General features: G+C 48.9%; 2 protein-coding genes across 10 annotated transcripts in view; one reads left to right on the top strand and one right to left on the bottom strand.

Annotated features, from left to right (window-relative positions):
• Positions 1–15,336, bottom strand: part of GAMT (guanidinoacetate N-methyltransferase) — a 194,053-nt gene that overhangs the window by 18,706 nt on the left and 160,011 nt on the right. The gene's annotated exons all lie outside the window — the stretch shown is intronic.
• DAZAP1 (DAZ associated protein 1) overlaps positions 1–15,336 on the top strand; it is a 52,989-nt gene that overhangs the window by 10,021 nt on the left and 27,632 nt on the right. For 5 of the 7 annotated variants that reach the window (XR_014215174.1, XR_014215175.1, XM_082206570.1 and 2 more), the window contains exons 2-5: positions 7,194–7,234; positions 7,938–8,104; positions 9,813–9,878; positions 13,627–13,734. Coding sequence is in view for 4 of the 7 variants with exons in the window: in XM_082206570.1 (XP_082062696.1) it covers positions 7,194–7,234; positions 7,938–8,104; positions 9,813–9,878; positions 13,627–13,734 (382 nt within the window). In the remaining 3 variants the exon portion in view is untranslated. Of the gene's footprint in view, positions 1–7,193; positions 7,235–7,937; positions 8,105–9,812; positions 9,879–13,626; positions 13,735–15,336 lie in introns of those variants that run through there. The other 2 variants (XM_082206568.1, XM_082206571.1) reach the window with 2 other exon arrangements.

Consider the following 15,336-nt stretch of genomic DNA (forward strand, 5'->3'; position numbering starts at 1 on the left):
AGTCCCTCCTCCTTGCAGAAAGATGCTTGGCTTAGGATATGTTTTGAGGCGGGGGGGGGGTGTTACAGTAATTTTAATGGAAATGTTGGCTGCTCTGAGCCCCCTCAGTAAAAGGGGGGAAATGGGATTAAATGTGTTAGGGAACATGCCAGAGCAAGGTCAGGGACAAGTAAAACCAACCCCATATCCATAGTTTGTCATTTATTGTCATTTCTGTTGGGTGACCTTGCGCCATTTGCAACATCTCAGCCTCAGTTCTTTGTAACATGGGAATCTTAATGCTCTCTACCTTTCCAAATTTTTCCAAGTCAATGAGAATGGGAGAGCGTTTTGTATGTGGAAAAGATTCCTAGCGTCAACATCCTCAAATTGCCTTGGCCCTCTAGAATGAGTGTGCTTCATCAATGGACTATATTTCAGCACGTGAACTTCCTTGCATGCAAGTTGCTTTAGTCACACACACCTGACATCCAAGAATTAAGCAGTACCCCTCCAGTGTAGCCATTAGTTCCACACAAGTTGCTTCTCCCCCTTTCATTGGTGAATAATAGGGTGCCTCTCAAGTATTCATTAGACCTGTGCGGTTGGGATTGTGCTTGGCCATCTCTTGATGCCTGCTTCAGCCAAGCTTGTGATAAGATTGTGGGTGAGCGCTGGAGTCCTGCCTTGCTAACAGTGGTGGTGACATCTCTCGGTATTGATGTCCCTGGACAACCCTCCTCCGTAGGCACACTCTGTGCTTTCTGCACAGCCATTGATGGGCACTGCACATTATTAAAGCGAGCCGAAACACTGGGAGCGGTATTCATGCGTTTGCACGGAAAGCTGCCCTGAACTCTACACTAGTTCAAAAAAAAAAAAAAAGTTCTTTTTGTTGGATGTCTGTTTTCCCAGTGGTAGATTTCAAGAGCTCGGATAAACCTGAATTTGTCTGATCTTAAGCAAGGGCTGGGATGCGGGTGGCGCTGTGGGTTAAACCACAGAGCCTAGGACTTGCTGATCAGAAGGTCGCGGTTCTAATCCCCGCAACGGGGTGAGCTCCTGTTGCTCGGTCCCTTCTCCTGCCAACCTAGCTGTTCGAAAGCACACCAGTGGAAGTAGATAAATAGGTACCGCTCCGGTGGGAAGGTAAACGGCGTTTCCGTGCGCTGCTCTGGTTCGCCAGAAGCGGCTTAGTCCTGCTGGCCACATGACCCGGAAGCTGGACGCCGGCTCCTTCGGCCAGTAAAGTGAGATGAGCGCCGCAACCCCAGAGTCGGTCACGACTGGACCTAATGGTCAGGGGTCCCTTTACCTTACTCTCCTGAAGATTTGCTCTTCAGCCCCATGTGAAATGATCTTGAGGCTGGGTTGAGTTTTAATACCTGGTGGTAAAGTTTTAACACCTGGAGCTGGTTTGTGCAAAGCTTACTTGATGGTAAAGCAGCAGCTGCAATAATACTAATACTAATACTAATAATAGAGTACTTTCCCCTGCCTCCACTGCATCCTGCCTGCATTAGAGATCATAGGAGCATTGAAAGCTGCCTTTACCAGGTCAGGCTATTTGTCCATCCTGCCCAGTGTTTTATACCCCAACAGGAAGTGGCTTTCTAGGAGCTCAGAAGGGGCCTTTTACATCACCTGCTCCTGTTTAACTGGAGGTGTCAACCTGGATCGAACCTGGGTCACTCTACATGCAAAGCAAGCCTTAGACACTGGCTTCCAGTTCTACCTTCCTGGCGATACCAGCAATGATGGAAGTTCACGATGCTGTCATAAGTGTCCTGTGCAGCAAAATTTCCCTCAAAGAACCTGTTGTTGCTCAGCCTCCCGTGGCGCTTAGAACTAGCTTCCAGCGAGACTTGTCTGTCTGATGGCAACCATCCTTAGGGCGTGGCTCCCCTGCGGAGTAGATCCAGTTTTCTGGCTCAAGTTGACAAGGCAAAGCCATTACTCATTCGGGCAGGGTAGTTCTTTTATCTTGGTGCCCAGAGAAAGAGATATAAAAAGAACTGCCTTCTCTGCGTGGGGAGGTATGCTTGGTTCGTCTTTGCTTGGGGTTAGGTGCTGGTGGAGACCAGAGTTCTCCCTTAGTGAATGAATTGTAGATGAAGCAGCAACATTGTGACGTCAAGTGTTGTCCTCATTACTGCTGTGGTGTCGTGGGAAGAAGGGTACATGATGTTGCCCTCTCTTACCCACCAAGGGTCACGTATTGTATTGTATTGCATTTGTAGGTTGGGTTGCTGTTAGGAGGTAGAGCCCTGGCTCTTGGCTTTGTTCTGCTGGACACATACATAAAAAGGTAAAGGAACCCCTGACCATTAGGTCCAGTCGTGAACGACTCTGGGGTTGCAGCGCTCATCTCGCTTTACTGGCCGAGGGAGCCGGCATACAGCTTCCGGGTCATGTGGCCAGCATGGCTAAGCCGCTTCTGGCGAACCAGAGCAGCGCATGGAAACACTGTTTACCTTCCCGCCGGAGTGGTACCTATTTATCTACTTGCACTTTGACGTGCTTTTGAACTGCTAGGTGGGCAGGAGCAGGGACCGAGCAATGGGAGCTCACCCCGTCATTGCGGGGATTCGAACCGCCGACCTTCTGATCGGCAAGCCCTAGGCTCTGTGGTTTAACCCACAGCGCCACCCGCGTCCCATGGATACATACATACCAGCATTCGAAATTTGCCAGGCGCATTATGCACCTGGCTATTGGCCACTTGCAACCAAGTGAAGATGTTCAGGCACCAGGATAGAACCTGACGTCTCCATCATCTGGAGGTTCATGCCTGGGGATCCTTGGGTCTTGACTGTTTTCACACACCAACAACACATCCTGTAGAATCCTACCCATTATATTTTATCTGCGCAGTAACCTGGTCATAAATATAAGCACCAACTCTGAGAATTGGCCATATTTTTACTGCTACTTCTAGCACAATATTACTCTTAATGTCACATTTTATAAATTGTTTCCTGGTCATTGACCGTATTAAAGATATTTGAATTTGAATTTATCTGCGCAATCAGAATTAATTTCAGGATCAAAAAAGCTGTATTGAAAACTACAACTCTGCATTCCATTATGGTGACTGCCACTCTAGTTTAAGGAGCCATTTGGCACCCAGCTTATATATCTGAGTTTCTAACACTGATACACTACACCTGCTCTCTGTATGCTTTTGGGAAACCATAATTGGTGATAGAGGAGAAGGATGCTTCTGTAATGAGCAGTAGAGAGGCAAAATTTATGCTGGGCCGCAGACGAGAGTATTTTCCAAGCATGGTCTGCATGGTTGTGTACATCATCTTGTACCATGAGGGCTAGAATCCTGAGTAAAAGAGAAAGTAGTTTAGCACCAGCTGAGGAGTCAAATCCTCTCAGCCACAAGTTAATCGACACAACATAGCTGCTGGGTTAGGATCAGCAAGGGATTTTATGCTTGTTCTTAAACATGCATGTATTTATTTGTAAAATATCTATGGATAACACTTTCAGTGTAACTCCCCCCCGCCAGTGGGGAAGCTTGCTTTGCGTTGCAGCTCTGCATCCCAGCCGGTGTGCTTGTCATTTTGCCATTGTCATATCTCTCATTATTGCTGAAACGTTTCTCATAATTAAGACAAAAACAGTGTGCTTATTTGACTTCTTTACCCGAATGGGTGAACATGTCTGGGCAGGGACCGCGTCTCAGTGGCAGGCCATCCGCTTTGCATTCAGAAGGCCCCAACCGAAGTCCCTGACATTGTTAGTTTAAACAGCGTAAGTACCAGCTTATTTGGGAAAAGACCCATCTGCCTGAGAGCCTGGAAAGCACCCTTCCCCTATCTTGTGCCCTCCAGATGTTTTGAACTGCACCTCCCATCAGCTTCAGCGTCATGCAGCCAAGCTGGCTAGGGATGTTTGGGGTTGTAACCCATCGCATTGGAGGGCACCAGGTTAGGGAAGGCTGATGAGGGCTACTTAAGAGACCTATAGCCTGGCCTCCCTCTTTTGTCTGGCTTGAACCTGCTTTAACTTGAGCCACGTTTGTGCTGTGCCGAAGACTTCCTGCTTCCCTAGAGAAGCACACCGCACAATTAGATGTTTTTGTGGCGCTTAAATTTCCTTTCAGCAGCTCCTGCCATACACCTGGCTCCCCCACCTGTGGGGCTAATCATGTCATTGTGTTTGGGGATTCACTAATAACTTGTTTGCCAGCCAGGAGGTCTGTTCCTCTTATTTGTGGTTTTGCCTCCTCTTAGCCCAGTGACAGCTGGGTTCAATTCTGTTACTGAAAACCAATTCCTTAGCTGAGCATGTGCTCAGAGACATCTCCGATTCTGCCTGCCCCTGCCCCCAAGCCACTGTTCTGTACCTCCCTCCAAATAGTGGATCTCAGGGCTGAATATAATATGAACTGAAAGCTTGCTCTTGTCCAGAACTGGGTATCCAGTTGAGACCAAAAGTTGCCAACCTTCCTTTTGTCAATAAAAACCCCAAGTGCTTTCCTTGCATTAAAGTGGCATAAACAAAACATTTCAAAGAGTTAATTGCTTGCTCTGTTCCCTTTCCCACCCCATGAGTGTTTGGGGGAACAAGATAAATAGGCATAGCTGCTCTTCCGACTTTACAATTTTATGATTCTATACCCTTGAGGGGTAAAGTGTTGGTGCTGACCTTTAAAGCCCTAAACGGCCTTGGTCCAGTATATCTGAAGGAGCATCTCCACCCCCATCGTTCTACCCGGACACTGAGGTCCAGCACCGAGGGCCTTCTGGCGGTTCCCTCACTGCGAGAAGCCAAGTTACAGGGAACCAGGCAGAGGGCCTTCTCGGTGGTGGCGCCTTCCCTGTGGAACGCCCTCCCACCAGATGTCAAAGAGAACAACAAGTACCAGGCTTTTAGAAGACATCTGAAGGCAGCCCTGTTTCGGGAAGCTTTTAATGTTTGATGTATTTTAATATTTTTTAATTTTGATGTATTTTAATATTTTAATAGTATTTTAATATTCTTTTGGAAGCCGCCCAGAGTGGCTGGGGAAGCCCAGCCAGATGGGTGGGGTATAAATAATAAATTATTATTATTATTATTAAACTTTGTTAATTGGAGGGGGGGATTTTTAACATCTGTCAGTCTGAGCTGGAGGTGATGGGAAGCTGTTGGTGCTTGGGCCTTGAATTGCTGCACCTTTGAGGGAAGCCTTTGTTTCTGCCGCTGCTGTTTTCCCAACAGTCCCTCTCCCACCCATATGGCGTGCAAGCGGAGTATGTTGCCGTTTGCATTGCTGATGGATGGTACTGTTTGCCTTAATGAAAGTGAGCACGAGAAAGCGTGAACTGAAGTGGAAGGATTTTCTCATACTTCAGTGGCCTTGAAGATCCTTTGGCTTGGGAGGCAGCGGCGGTGGCAGAGGAATCCCAATGTGTGTGGTAGAACCTAGAACCAAGACCCGGTGTTTTTTGGCCTTGTTCGGGTATCTGCTTGTGTTAATGGGGGAGCAAAGAGAATCCTTTATTGTGGGGGAGGGATAGGTAAAGGGACCCCTGACCATTAGGTCCGGTCGTGGCCGACTCTGGGGTTGCGGCGCTCATCTCGCTTTATTGGCCGAGGGAGCCGGTGTACAGCTTCCGGGTCATGTGGCCAGCAGGACTAAGCTGCTTCTGGCGAACCAGAGCAGCGCACGGAAACGCCGTTTACCTTCCCGCCAGAGCGGTACCTATTTATCTACTTGCACTTTGACGTGCTTTTGAACTGCTAGGTTGGCAGGAGCAGGGACCGAGCAACGGGAGCTCACCCCGTCATCGCGGGGATTCGAATCGCCGACCTTCTGATCGGCAAGCCCAAGGCTCTGTGGTTTAACCCACAGCGCCACCCATGTCCCCGGGGGAGGCATATGTATCCCCAAAAATTGTGTGTGTGTGTAGAGTTATGTCCTTGGGGTTGTTGTTTTTTTCCATGTGGCACTTAGACTGAAGATTGACTTTCCTTGTGGGGTACAATGATGAGCTTTGCCTGTCCCTGCGCTGGAGTTTAAAACAATGAAAATAGTTTTCTGTCCAGCAAGTGGAGCGTGCATTCACAGGGAGGGTCAGGTGTGCATCTCTAGCATAGAGGGGCAGGGCACAAAAAGTTTAAATGCCCCAGGTGGGAAGGATGGGAAACCTGTGGCTCTTCAGGTGTTGCTAAACTCCAGCGCCTATCATCCCTGATATATGGCTGGGGCTGGTGGGAACTGGAGTTGAAGAACCCCTGGAGCTGCCCGGGCTCTGCTTCTCCCTGCCTCATGGCACACTGTTTGACTCTAATAGTTCCATTGGCTTCAAAGCCCGAATGAGCCACCGTCCTAGTGTTCCCATGCTCATATGACAGCATTAGTGTTCAAATTACACCGTTACGTTACCGTGCACCTAAGGTTCTAGCGCTGGCGGGAGTGCGTCTATAAAACCGAGGAGGTATTCTTGATGGAGAGCCTGCCAAGCCCTCTGCTGCCAGTTCAAGCCCTAAGCTGGGCATCGGCTAGGTGAACTTGTTGAGTAGGTCGCTTGAGCCCTGCAGCAGCTGTGAGGTCCTTCCTTGCTGCCTGCAAAATAAAAGGGCACCTGCAAAAAGTTGTTGCTGCCGGTAGTGAATTACTTGCTGGACACCTTCCCGGGATGCAGTTCCATTCCCGAGGCACAAACGGTTTGTCTGAATCAGTTTAGGGGGAACAATCGGCCTGCCAGAATGGCTTTCCAGGGCCTTTGTGGTCTAGTGAATAGGGTCTGAGCGAGAGATCGAAGTTGAAATATCAGCCGAGCTGTGACCTTTCTTGGTTGCCTTGGCAAACTGCTACCTCTGTTTTAGTCTTGGTGAAAGGGGCAGAACAAAGGCTTTCTTCCAAGGGCAGCTTGGTGGAATGAGATTCAGACTGTAAAGTATTGGGACATCTTTTCACAATATATCTAGCACTCCGTACATTCTTAATATTGTGCTTTTTGCAATGGTGTGATGGAGCAATGATCATTAAGAAATTTTGCTTTATTCTGACACATTGCTTCATAAGGTAAGTAAAAGTGCTGAGGTAACTCTTGGGTAGTAGCACGTTTACAATCTACAAAGCATGCACACACTGCCTATTACGGTATAGCACCTTGCTAGAAGATCGTTTATGTAGATTGTGGGCTGTCAGATTTCAAAGGACCTTTGTTTCCACAGAGCAGATACTAACTTTTGTGTTCTTTGAATTACAGAAAGCTGTTTGTGGGTGGCCTTGACTGGAGTACCACGCAAGGTAACCATTTCCTAAATTGACCATGCACATCTTACTGAGGTTCAGATCCCCTACCTCTGGGCTGCTGCTCTCGTCGTATCGCGGCTTTGAGAGGGCTGCCTCATGCCAAATTATTTGGGGTTTCCCTGAGGCCAGTGCAGCCTCAGATTCACCCGGCAAGATGGGTTGCTTGTCTGAGAGATGGGGGTGGGGAGCTACTGGGGGGATAGCGGTTAGCGAGTGAGAGCACAAATCCTCAAGCCTTATTAAAACGAGCCTCCCTGTAACTACAAATTCCTCCTTGTGCCTTGGCTTTCTTGCCTCCACCATTAAGCTGTCCTTCTGTGGACCCTACGAGTCTGTTCTGAACAGCGTTCCTCTGCTTCTCAAAGCACTGAATGGCTGGGAACCCATTTTAAGGTAACAAATACTTCAAGCATTTGTTTTGGTTGCCCTGCAGGGGCTATGTCTGCCATCCCTCCTGGATCCGTCCTCCTCTTGCGGGTTTCCCACAGGCTTCTGGTTCACCACTGCGAGAACAGAATGCTGGTCTAGATGCACTGTTGGCCTGATCCTGCGGGCTTTCCTTATGTTCTCAAAAAAAGTGCAAGCCAGCTTGAGACCATGTGTCATGGGGGTGCCTTTATTTCCGTCTCCGCCCACGTTCTGTCTCCCGGCAAATCATCCTCAACGAAATGTGTGTGTGTGTGTGCTTCTTCAACAGAAACTCTCCGCAGCTACTTTTCCCAGTATGGGGAAGTTGTCGACTGTGTTATAATGAAAGATAAGACGACGAATCAGTCGCGAGGGTTTGGATTCGTCAAATTCAAAGACCCCAACTGCGTGGGGACAGTCCTGGCCAGCAGGCCTCACACATTAGATGGCCGAAATGTAAGTTTTGGGTGGGGGAGTGATTGCTTTTCCAGTTATTTCTTAAGCTAAGCAGGCAACTGTGACTGACTGAATAATTAAAAGCTTCAGTTGAGCAATTGCTCCTTCCATATGTGACTGAACTGAGGCCAAACCTAATTAGAACTCGGCTTTTAGGGGAACTTTCAGCCCTTCTCTTATACGTTCTTGCCCATACCTTAACATCTGCTCACGATATCGTGGGTGGTGAACAGTGAGATTCCCCTCGCTGCTTGACGAACCCTCCTTTCCTGTTTTTGGAATTGTCACCACCCCAAAGCATCTCTTGGTCAGGGGGGCGCACACCAGGTTAAGTAGCTGCCCTTGTGTGTTCTGCTGTCTCTTGGATTTGCGAAGTCTGGCAGGTGGCTGCTGTCACGCTCTTGCGAAATGGAAGTGTGGCGTAAAAGAGGCAGGCTTGCAAACGAGTCCACCAGCGTTGGACTTGACAGCCTGCCCATCAATTTCCCAAAGGGGATTAAGGCCCGGCTCTCTTTCCAGTTTGCAGCAGCCTCGCTGCCCTGGTCCTTGCCAGCCCTGACTCGCAGGCGAGTGGCCATTTACACGCTAGGAAGGAGTGGGCAAGCAGCCAGCCCTGGGAGCGACTGGTAGGTCCACTTTGATTCAGAGTTTCCTAGCCTGCCTGTATTTATCCAAAGCATTTTTACTCGGCTCCTGAGCAAAACTAAACTAAAGGGCTCCCAGGGCAGCTTCCAAATCAGTCCCTGCCCTCAGGGATTTCAAAGGCATGGTCTGGAAAAGGGATTGGGGAGGAGGAATAATAATAATAATAATGTATCATTATTGATGTATCATAGTATTTTAATATTATTTTGGAAGCCGCCCAGAGTGGCTAGGGAAACCCAGCCAGATGGGCGGGGTATAAATAAATTATTATTATTATTATTATTATTATTATTATTATTATATAATAATTATTAATAATAAATAATTTATTATTTATACCCCGCCCATGTGGCTGGGCTTCCCCAGCCACTCAGGGCGGCTTCCCAACAAAATATTAAAATACTGTAATGCATCAAACATTAAAAGCTTCCCTAAACAGGGCTGCCTTCAGATGTCGTCTGAAAGTCTGGTAGTTGTTGTTCTCTTTAACATCTGATGGGAGAGCGTTCCACAGGGCGGATGCCACCACCGAGAAGGCCCTCTGCCTGGTTCCCTGTAACTTGGCTTCTTGCAGTGAGGGAACCGCCAGAAGGCCCTCAGTGCTGGACCTCAGTGTCCAGGTAGAACGATGGGGGTGGAGACGCTCCTTCAGAAAGAAGAAAGAAAGGAGGCTTGGGCACAAGTTCTTCGTTAGCCGTTTCTTATAACGACTGGCTAGGATGTACAAGGAGAGGAGGAGCTAAACATTGCTGGTGTCTCAGCTGTGCGCTGATGGAAAGGCCGTGCCATCCCTTCTCTCCTCCTGCCACGTAGCCTGGTGGCTGCCTTTAGAGAAGATGACTGTGCTGAGTTGGTACACATCTGCCTGTGTTAGATTTCCCCCTGTGGGCTTCTTGAGAGACGGTTTCAGCTGTCCACAGGAGGTTAGGACCTACTGGTCACCCACTCAGCTTGCTTGGTTGCACGCCAGCATCGGGCAAAGCCAGCTTCGGGTCTCCTTTTCTTTTCAAATAAAACTCTGGCTTGCCCTGCCTCCTGTTTCACCCTCTCCCTTGTTTGACAGATTGATCCAAAGCCTTGCACCCCTCGCGGAATGCAGCCAGAGAGAACCCGACCAAAGGAGGGATGGGTAAGGAAGCCGCTTTGGTCTGCGTCGCTCTCCTCTCTTTCCTCCCTCCGTGCCCTTGCTGAGCTGCCAGTCTTTCCCATGTCCAAATTCTGAGGAGCTTCGTTAACCCGCTGGAAGCAGGGCAGCAGAATTCAGCCGCACTGTCAAAAAACAAATGAAGCTCTGGGGACTGGGTTGCCAGATGTCACTGCTTGCTGAAAGCAGCCATGTTTCGGTGTGCTCAGCCAGTGGCGTAGCGTGGGTTGTCAGCACCCGGGGCAAGGCAAGTAATTTGCGCCCCCTAACCCGTGGATTTGCGCCCCCTAACTCGTGGATTTGCGCCCCCTAACCCGTGGATTTGCGCCCCCTAACTCATGGATTTGCGCCCCCTAACCCCCAGATGTTGCGGCTGGTGCGGCCGGCCCCCCCTGCACCCCCCACGCTACGCCACTGTGCTCAGCTGAACCCGCTGATTTTCACGATCTGGGGGTGGAGCAGCTGTGGTTTTGATATGTGTATACCTGCCGCTTGCAGTGGGGCATGTTAACACTGACACAAGGACATTGTTGTGTTCAGATGCCTCCTTGCCCAATGAATATTCATTATTGATGTTTATACAGTGGTACCTCGGGTTACATACACTTCAGGTTACAGGCGCTTCAGGTTACGGACTCCGCTAACCCAGAAATGTTGCTTCAGGTTAAGAACTTTGCTTCAGGATGAGAACAGAAATCGTGCTCCGGCAGCGTGGCAGCAGCAGGAGGCCCCATTAGCTAAAGTGGTGCTTCAGGTTAAGAACAGTTTCAGGTTAAGTACGGACCTCCGGAACGAGTTAAGTACTTAACCTGAGGTACCACTGTATTGTGTCTATCCTTCCCCCGCAAAGGAATTGTTCAAGTGGGGATAGAAAGGAGCCATAAGTGTTATTTGAGCCAGGATAAGTCAGCCCAGGCCAGGAAAGGCATTAGCCACAAAGTCTTAGTGATCAAACGTGTCTTCACTCACTTCAGTTGCTACCACAATGAAGGGTCCACCGAATGTCCTAGTGTGCTTGTTCAATTTGTGAAGTCAGGGGGTTCCGTTGGGTCAGCTCCTCCTGTCCGTTAGGAGCAGCCCAGCCTTGGGAACATGTAGGGTAAGTCTCTTCAGCTTGGGGATTTTTTTCCAGAGTTCTGCCTACACATCTGCCCTCTGGGGCTTTCTGCCAGTGTCTCCATTTGCCACCCACATCAGTTCCAGGTTCCCTCGCATACCGTCCCCTTGCTTTCGGCTCCATCCATGCCTGTCAGCTCTCAGCGGCCCATTCCCTTCTCCCACTCCCACCCTTGTCCCTGCTTTTTATTTTTATTTTTAAAGATATTTATTGAAGTTTTTTAAAATATAACAATGAAAAAGAAAAAGAAAAAGAAACAAAATACAACATAAAAACAGTTAAAAAACAAATAATTTTCCATAGCATATCTTCCTTACACTTATTTCCCCCAGACCTCCTCATACCTCCCTTCTTTGTATTCCACTTCAATTTGTTAGTTCAGCAAACCCTTACCATTAAGCTTTTACCCATTTGTAAACCTTTTTTTTTCGTATCTCCTAAAGCATTACAGCTGGAAACCCCTTAGTTTCTATCCAACATCCTTCTAGCATTCATTAATTTTACAATATTTTTGTAAATAGTCTGTAAATTTCTTCCAGTCTTCTTTCACCATCTCCCTGGTCTCGGATTCTGCCAGTCATTTCTGCCAGTTCCATGTAGTCAATCACCTTCATCTGCCATGTCCCTGCTTTTTAACTACCGTATTTTTCGCTCTATAGGACGCACTTTTCCCCCTCCAATAATTGAGGGGAAATGTGTGTGCGTCCTATGGAGCGAATGCAGGCTCCTTGGCTTCAGCGATAGCAATGCTAAGCCTCCGAAGCGCAGAGGGAGCACTGCCTCCATGCTCCAAAGGCTTTGCGTTGCTTTCACTGAAGCCTGGAGAGCAAGAGGGGTCGGTGCGCACTGACCCCTCTCGCTCTCCAGGCTTCAGGAATAGCCGCGCGCCGCCCCTCCGGCAAGGAGAGGCTGCACGGGGCTATGGCTTCTTTAGCCCCGCGCAGTTTCTCCCGGGAGGGAGAGGTTGCGTGGGGCTAAAGAGGAAGCCAAAACAGGCCAGCGGGATCCATCCCACTGGCTGCCTTGGCTTGTGCCTTAGCCACCGCAACCCCTCCAGGAGGGAGATGTTGCGCGCATCCTGTACGCTGCTCTTTGGGGCTGGGGGGGGGAATAAGATTTTTCTTGATTCCCCCCCCTAAAAACTGGGTGCGCCCTATGGTCTGGTGCGCCCTATGGTCTGGTGCGCCCTATGGAGCGAAAAATACGGTACGCTCTCAACAGAGTGTCCTCTCTCCTCCTCTGCTCTCAAGCCATGCCTTCCGCCTCCATTTCTGCCAAGCTTTTCCGGACCTGTACTGCAACTCTGCTTTCCTTAATATCAGCCCTTGCTATCAAATCCTTCCCTCCCTTCTCACCTTTGTCCTGTTTGCTGTACTTGATCGCTGCCCATCTCACTTATACGGAGGAGGCATGGGCGGGGAAGAAATGATTACAGTGTTCTTAACAGCACTTCCACATGCAGGCAGAGTTCAGCTCACGCACGGCAGCTTAACTTGGCGAGTCTTTCCAAGGCACCTGCTCCAGTAGTGTGCGCCTTTTAGGTGCAGCTGGTTTTCAAGAAAGGTAACGTCTGAGTCGTTCACCTTCTGGCCGATGTGATTCCATCCACATGCAAATATGTCATTTCAGCACCCTGGGCGCACATTTGTAGCACAACTCATCAGCACTTCCTTCCAGTAGGACAGGAAGACTTGTGACTATTGTTCACCGCTTCAGTTGTTGAATTATTGGGGTGGGGGGTAGGGAGGTGACCTAGCCCCCCCAATAGCCTTTGCTCAAAAGCCCTTACAAAGCTCAGATAAGAGGACCAATACAAATGGTAAGAGGAATGGACTTCCTCTCTACCTTTACCCATTGAAATCATCTCTCTCAACTCCCACCCCACTGGTGCTGCCTCATATATACCGCATTTTTCGCTCTATAAGACGCACTTTCCCCCTCCTAAAAAGTAAGGGGAAATGTGTGTGCGTCTTATGGGGCGAATGCAGGCGGGAGGCTCTGCTCAGCGCTCCCTTTAAAGAGCCGCATGGAACGTGTGTGTGGCTCTTGGGGGAGCCCTAGCCACACACAGCCTCTCCTGGGCAGGGGGAGAATTCATGCCGCTGCCCGGGAGAGGCTGCGCGCGGCTATCCCATACGCCAGGACAGCAAGCGGGATCGCTGAGCTGCGAACCTGCTTGCTGTCCTGGCTTCTGGGATTCAGAATATTTTTTCCCATTGTTTTCCTCCTCCCAAAAACTAGGTGTGTCTTATGGTCTGGCGTCTTATGGAGCGAAAAATACGGTGCCTCGCTCCCTCTGCCATTTGCAGTGGACACACATGCTGACAAATGGCAGTCTGGCCGCGTGAACGAATGTTGTTGTTGATTTTTGTTGGATGGTGTGTGTTTCTTTGAGCCAGATCTAAACTGCAGCCTGCAAGGCAAGTTAGGGAGCGCAGCTTGGTCTGTCTTTGAATTTCAAGTCCGTTGTGAAAGAACCCTTTTGCCCCTCTCCCTTTAAGGCAGAAGTTGCTCGGCCGTCGAAAGGACCGGCGCTTCCGCAGGCACAGCGCAAGCGTCGCTTTGAAGGATACATCCTAGTTTTAATTGCCACCGTTTCTGTCCCTTTTGTCTCAGCAGAAAGGATCCAGGAGCGATAACAAATCTAATAAAATATTTGTCGGTGGGATCCCTCACAACTGCGGCGAGACAGAGCTCAGGGAATACTTCAAGAAGTTCGGAGTGGTGAGTTTATTGCGGTGGCAGGCATCAGGTCTCCAGAAAGCAGCTTCTTTCTCCCATCTCTTCCATCTCCATTCCCTCCTCTACACCTGGAGTTCGATTTTTTGCCTCATCAACATGAAATATTCCTGTGGCTGTCTGCTCCTTCTGAAAATCCAACCAACCTGCATTTCTGGGCATTGGTCATAAAAGCCCCTAGTTCTAAGGTGTTTGGTTTCAGAATCCAGAGCCCATGGTTTAGCCTAGAATCATAGAATCATAGAATCATAGAGTTGGAAGAGACCACAAGGGCCATCGAGTCCAACCCCCTGCCAAGCAGGAAACACCATCAGAGCACTCCTGACATATGGTTGCCAAGCCTCTGCTTAAAGACCTCCAAAGTAGGAGACTCCACCACACTCCTTGGCAGCAAATTCCACTGTCAAACAGCTCTTACTGTCAGGAAGTTCTTCCTAATGTTTAGGTGGAATCTTCTTTCTTGTAGTTTGGATCCATTGCTCCGTGTCCGCTTCTCTGGAGCAGCAGAAAACAACCTTTCTCCCTCCTCTATGTGACATCCTTTTATATATTTGAACATGGCTATCATATCACCCCTTAACCTCCTCTTCTCCAGGCTAAACATGCCCAGCTCCCTTAGCCGTTCCTCATAAGGCATCGTTTCCAGGCCTTTGGCCATTTTGGTTGCCCTCCTCTGGACACGTTCCAGTTTGTCAGTGTCCTTCTTGAACTGTGGTGCCCAGAACTGGACACAGTACTCCAGGTGAGGTCTGACCAGAGCAGAATACAGTGGCACTATTACTTCCCTTGATCTAGATGGTTCACAGATCATTTTCATGCTTAAATGGTTCACAGATCATTTTCATGCTTTGTTCTCATGTGGGCCACATTCTTCACTCCCCCCCCTCACCCCTCTTCTTTCTCCCCCCCCCCAAAGCAGATAAGTCGTCAAACAACTCATCATTATTTGGATATTTGGACATAGGTCGCCTGCATTTATACTTCAATTTACAAGCTGCTTATGTTTGGAGCAGAGAGAGAATGGTAGGCTCCCAGTTCCGGGCAGGCTTTGGCCCTTATCTCTGTGCTCCAGGCACCTAGGGCCTGGAAAAAAAAGGAAGAATCGCACCAGCAAGCTTTGAAAACAGGGTTTTGTTAATACAAGAAAAACCTATTTAATCACAACAGCGGATTTGTGTAGGTTTAAGCCTGGAGTGTTACCAGTATAACACATGAGGTGTGAAGCATGATTTCCCCAGAACTCTTCCCTTTCTCAGAGGCTTGGGTTTTTGAAGACCTTTTATTTCTAAACTTCCACTGGCTTACCCAGGAAAAGAGTTGACAGATTTCCAAAATACTAAATAGTGGCATGTTTTATGCTGGTACTGAATTGGGGGCGGGGGGGGGGAGTAATTTTAATGCACTGGCAGAGTGGCCTGCTGTTGAAGGGTGGGTAATGAATTTAATAATATTAAGTCCAACCAGGGTTATCTGTATTCCTGTCCTCCTTGTTCCCCTGCAATTCTTAATAATAATAATAATAATTTATTATTTATACCCCGCCCATCTGGCAGGGTTTCCCCAACCACTCTGGGCGGCTTCCAACTG

Source organism: Podarcis vaucheri, assembly GCF_965113315.1.
Source record: "Podarcis vaucheri genome assembly, chromosome: 18".
NCBI lineage: Eukaryota > Metazoa > Chordata > Lepidosauria > Squamata > Lacertidae > Podarcis > Podarcis vaucheri.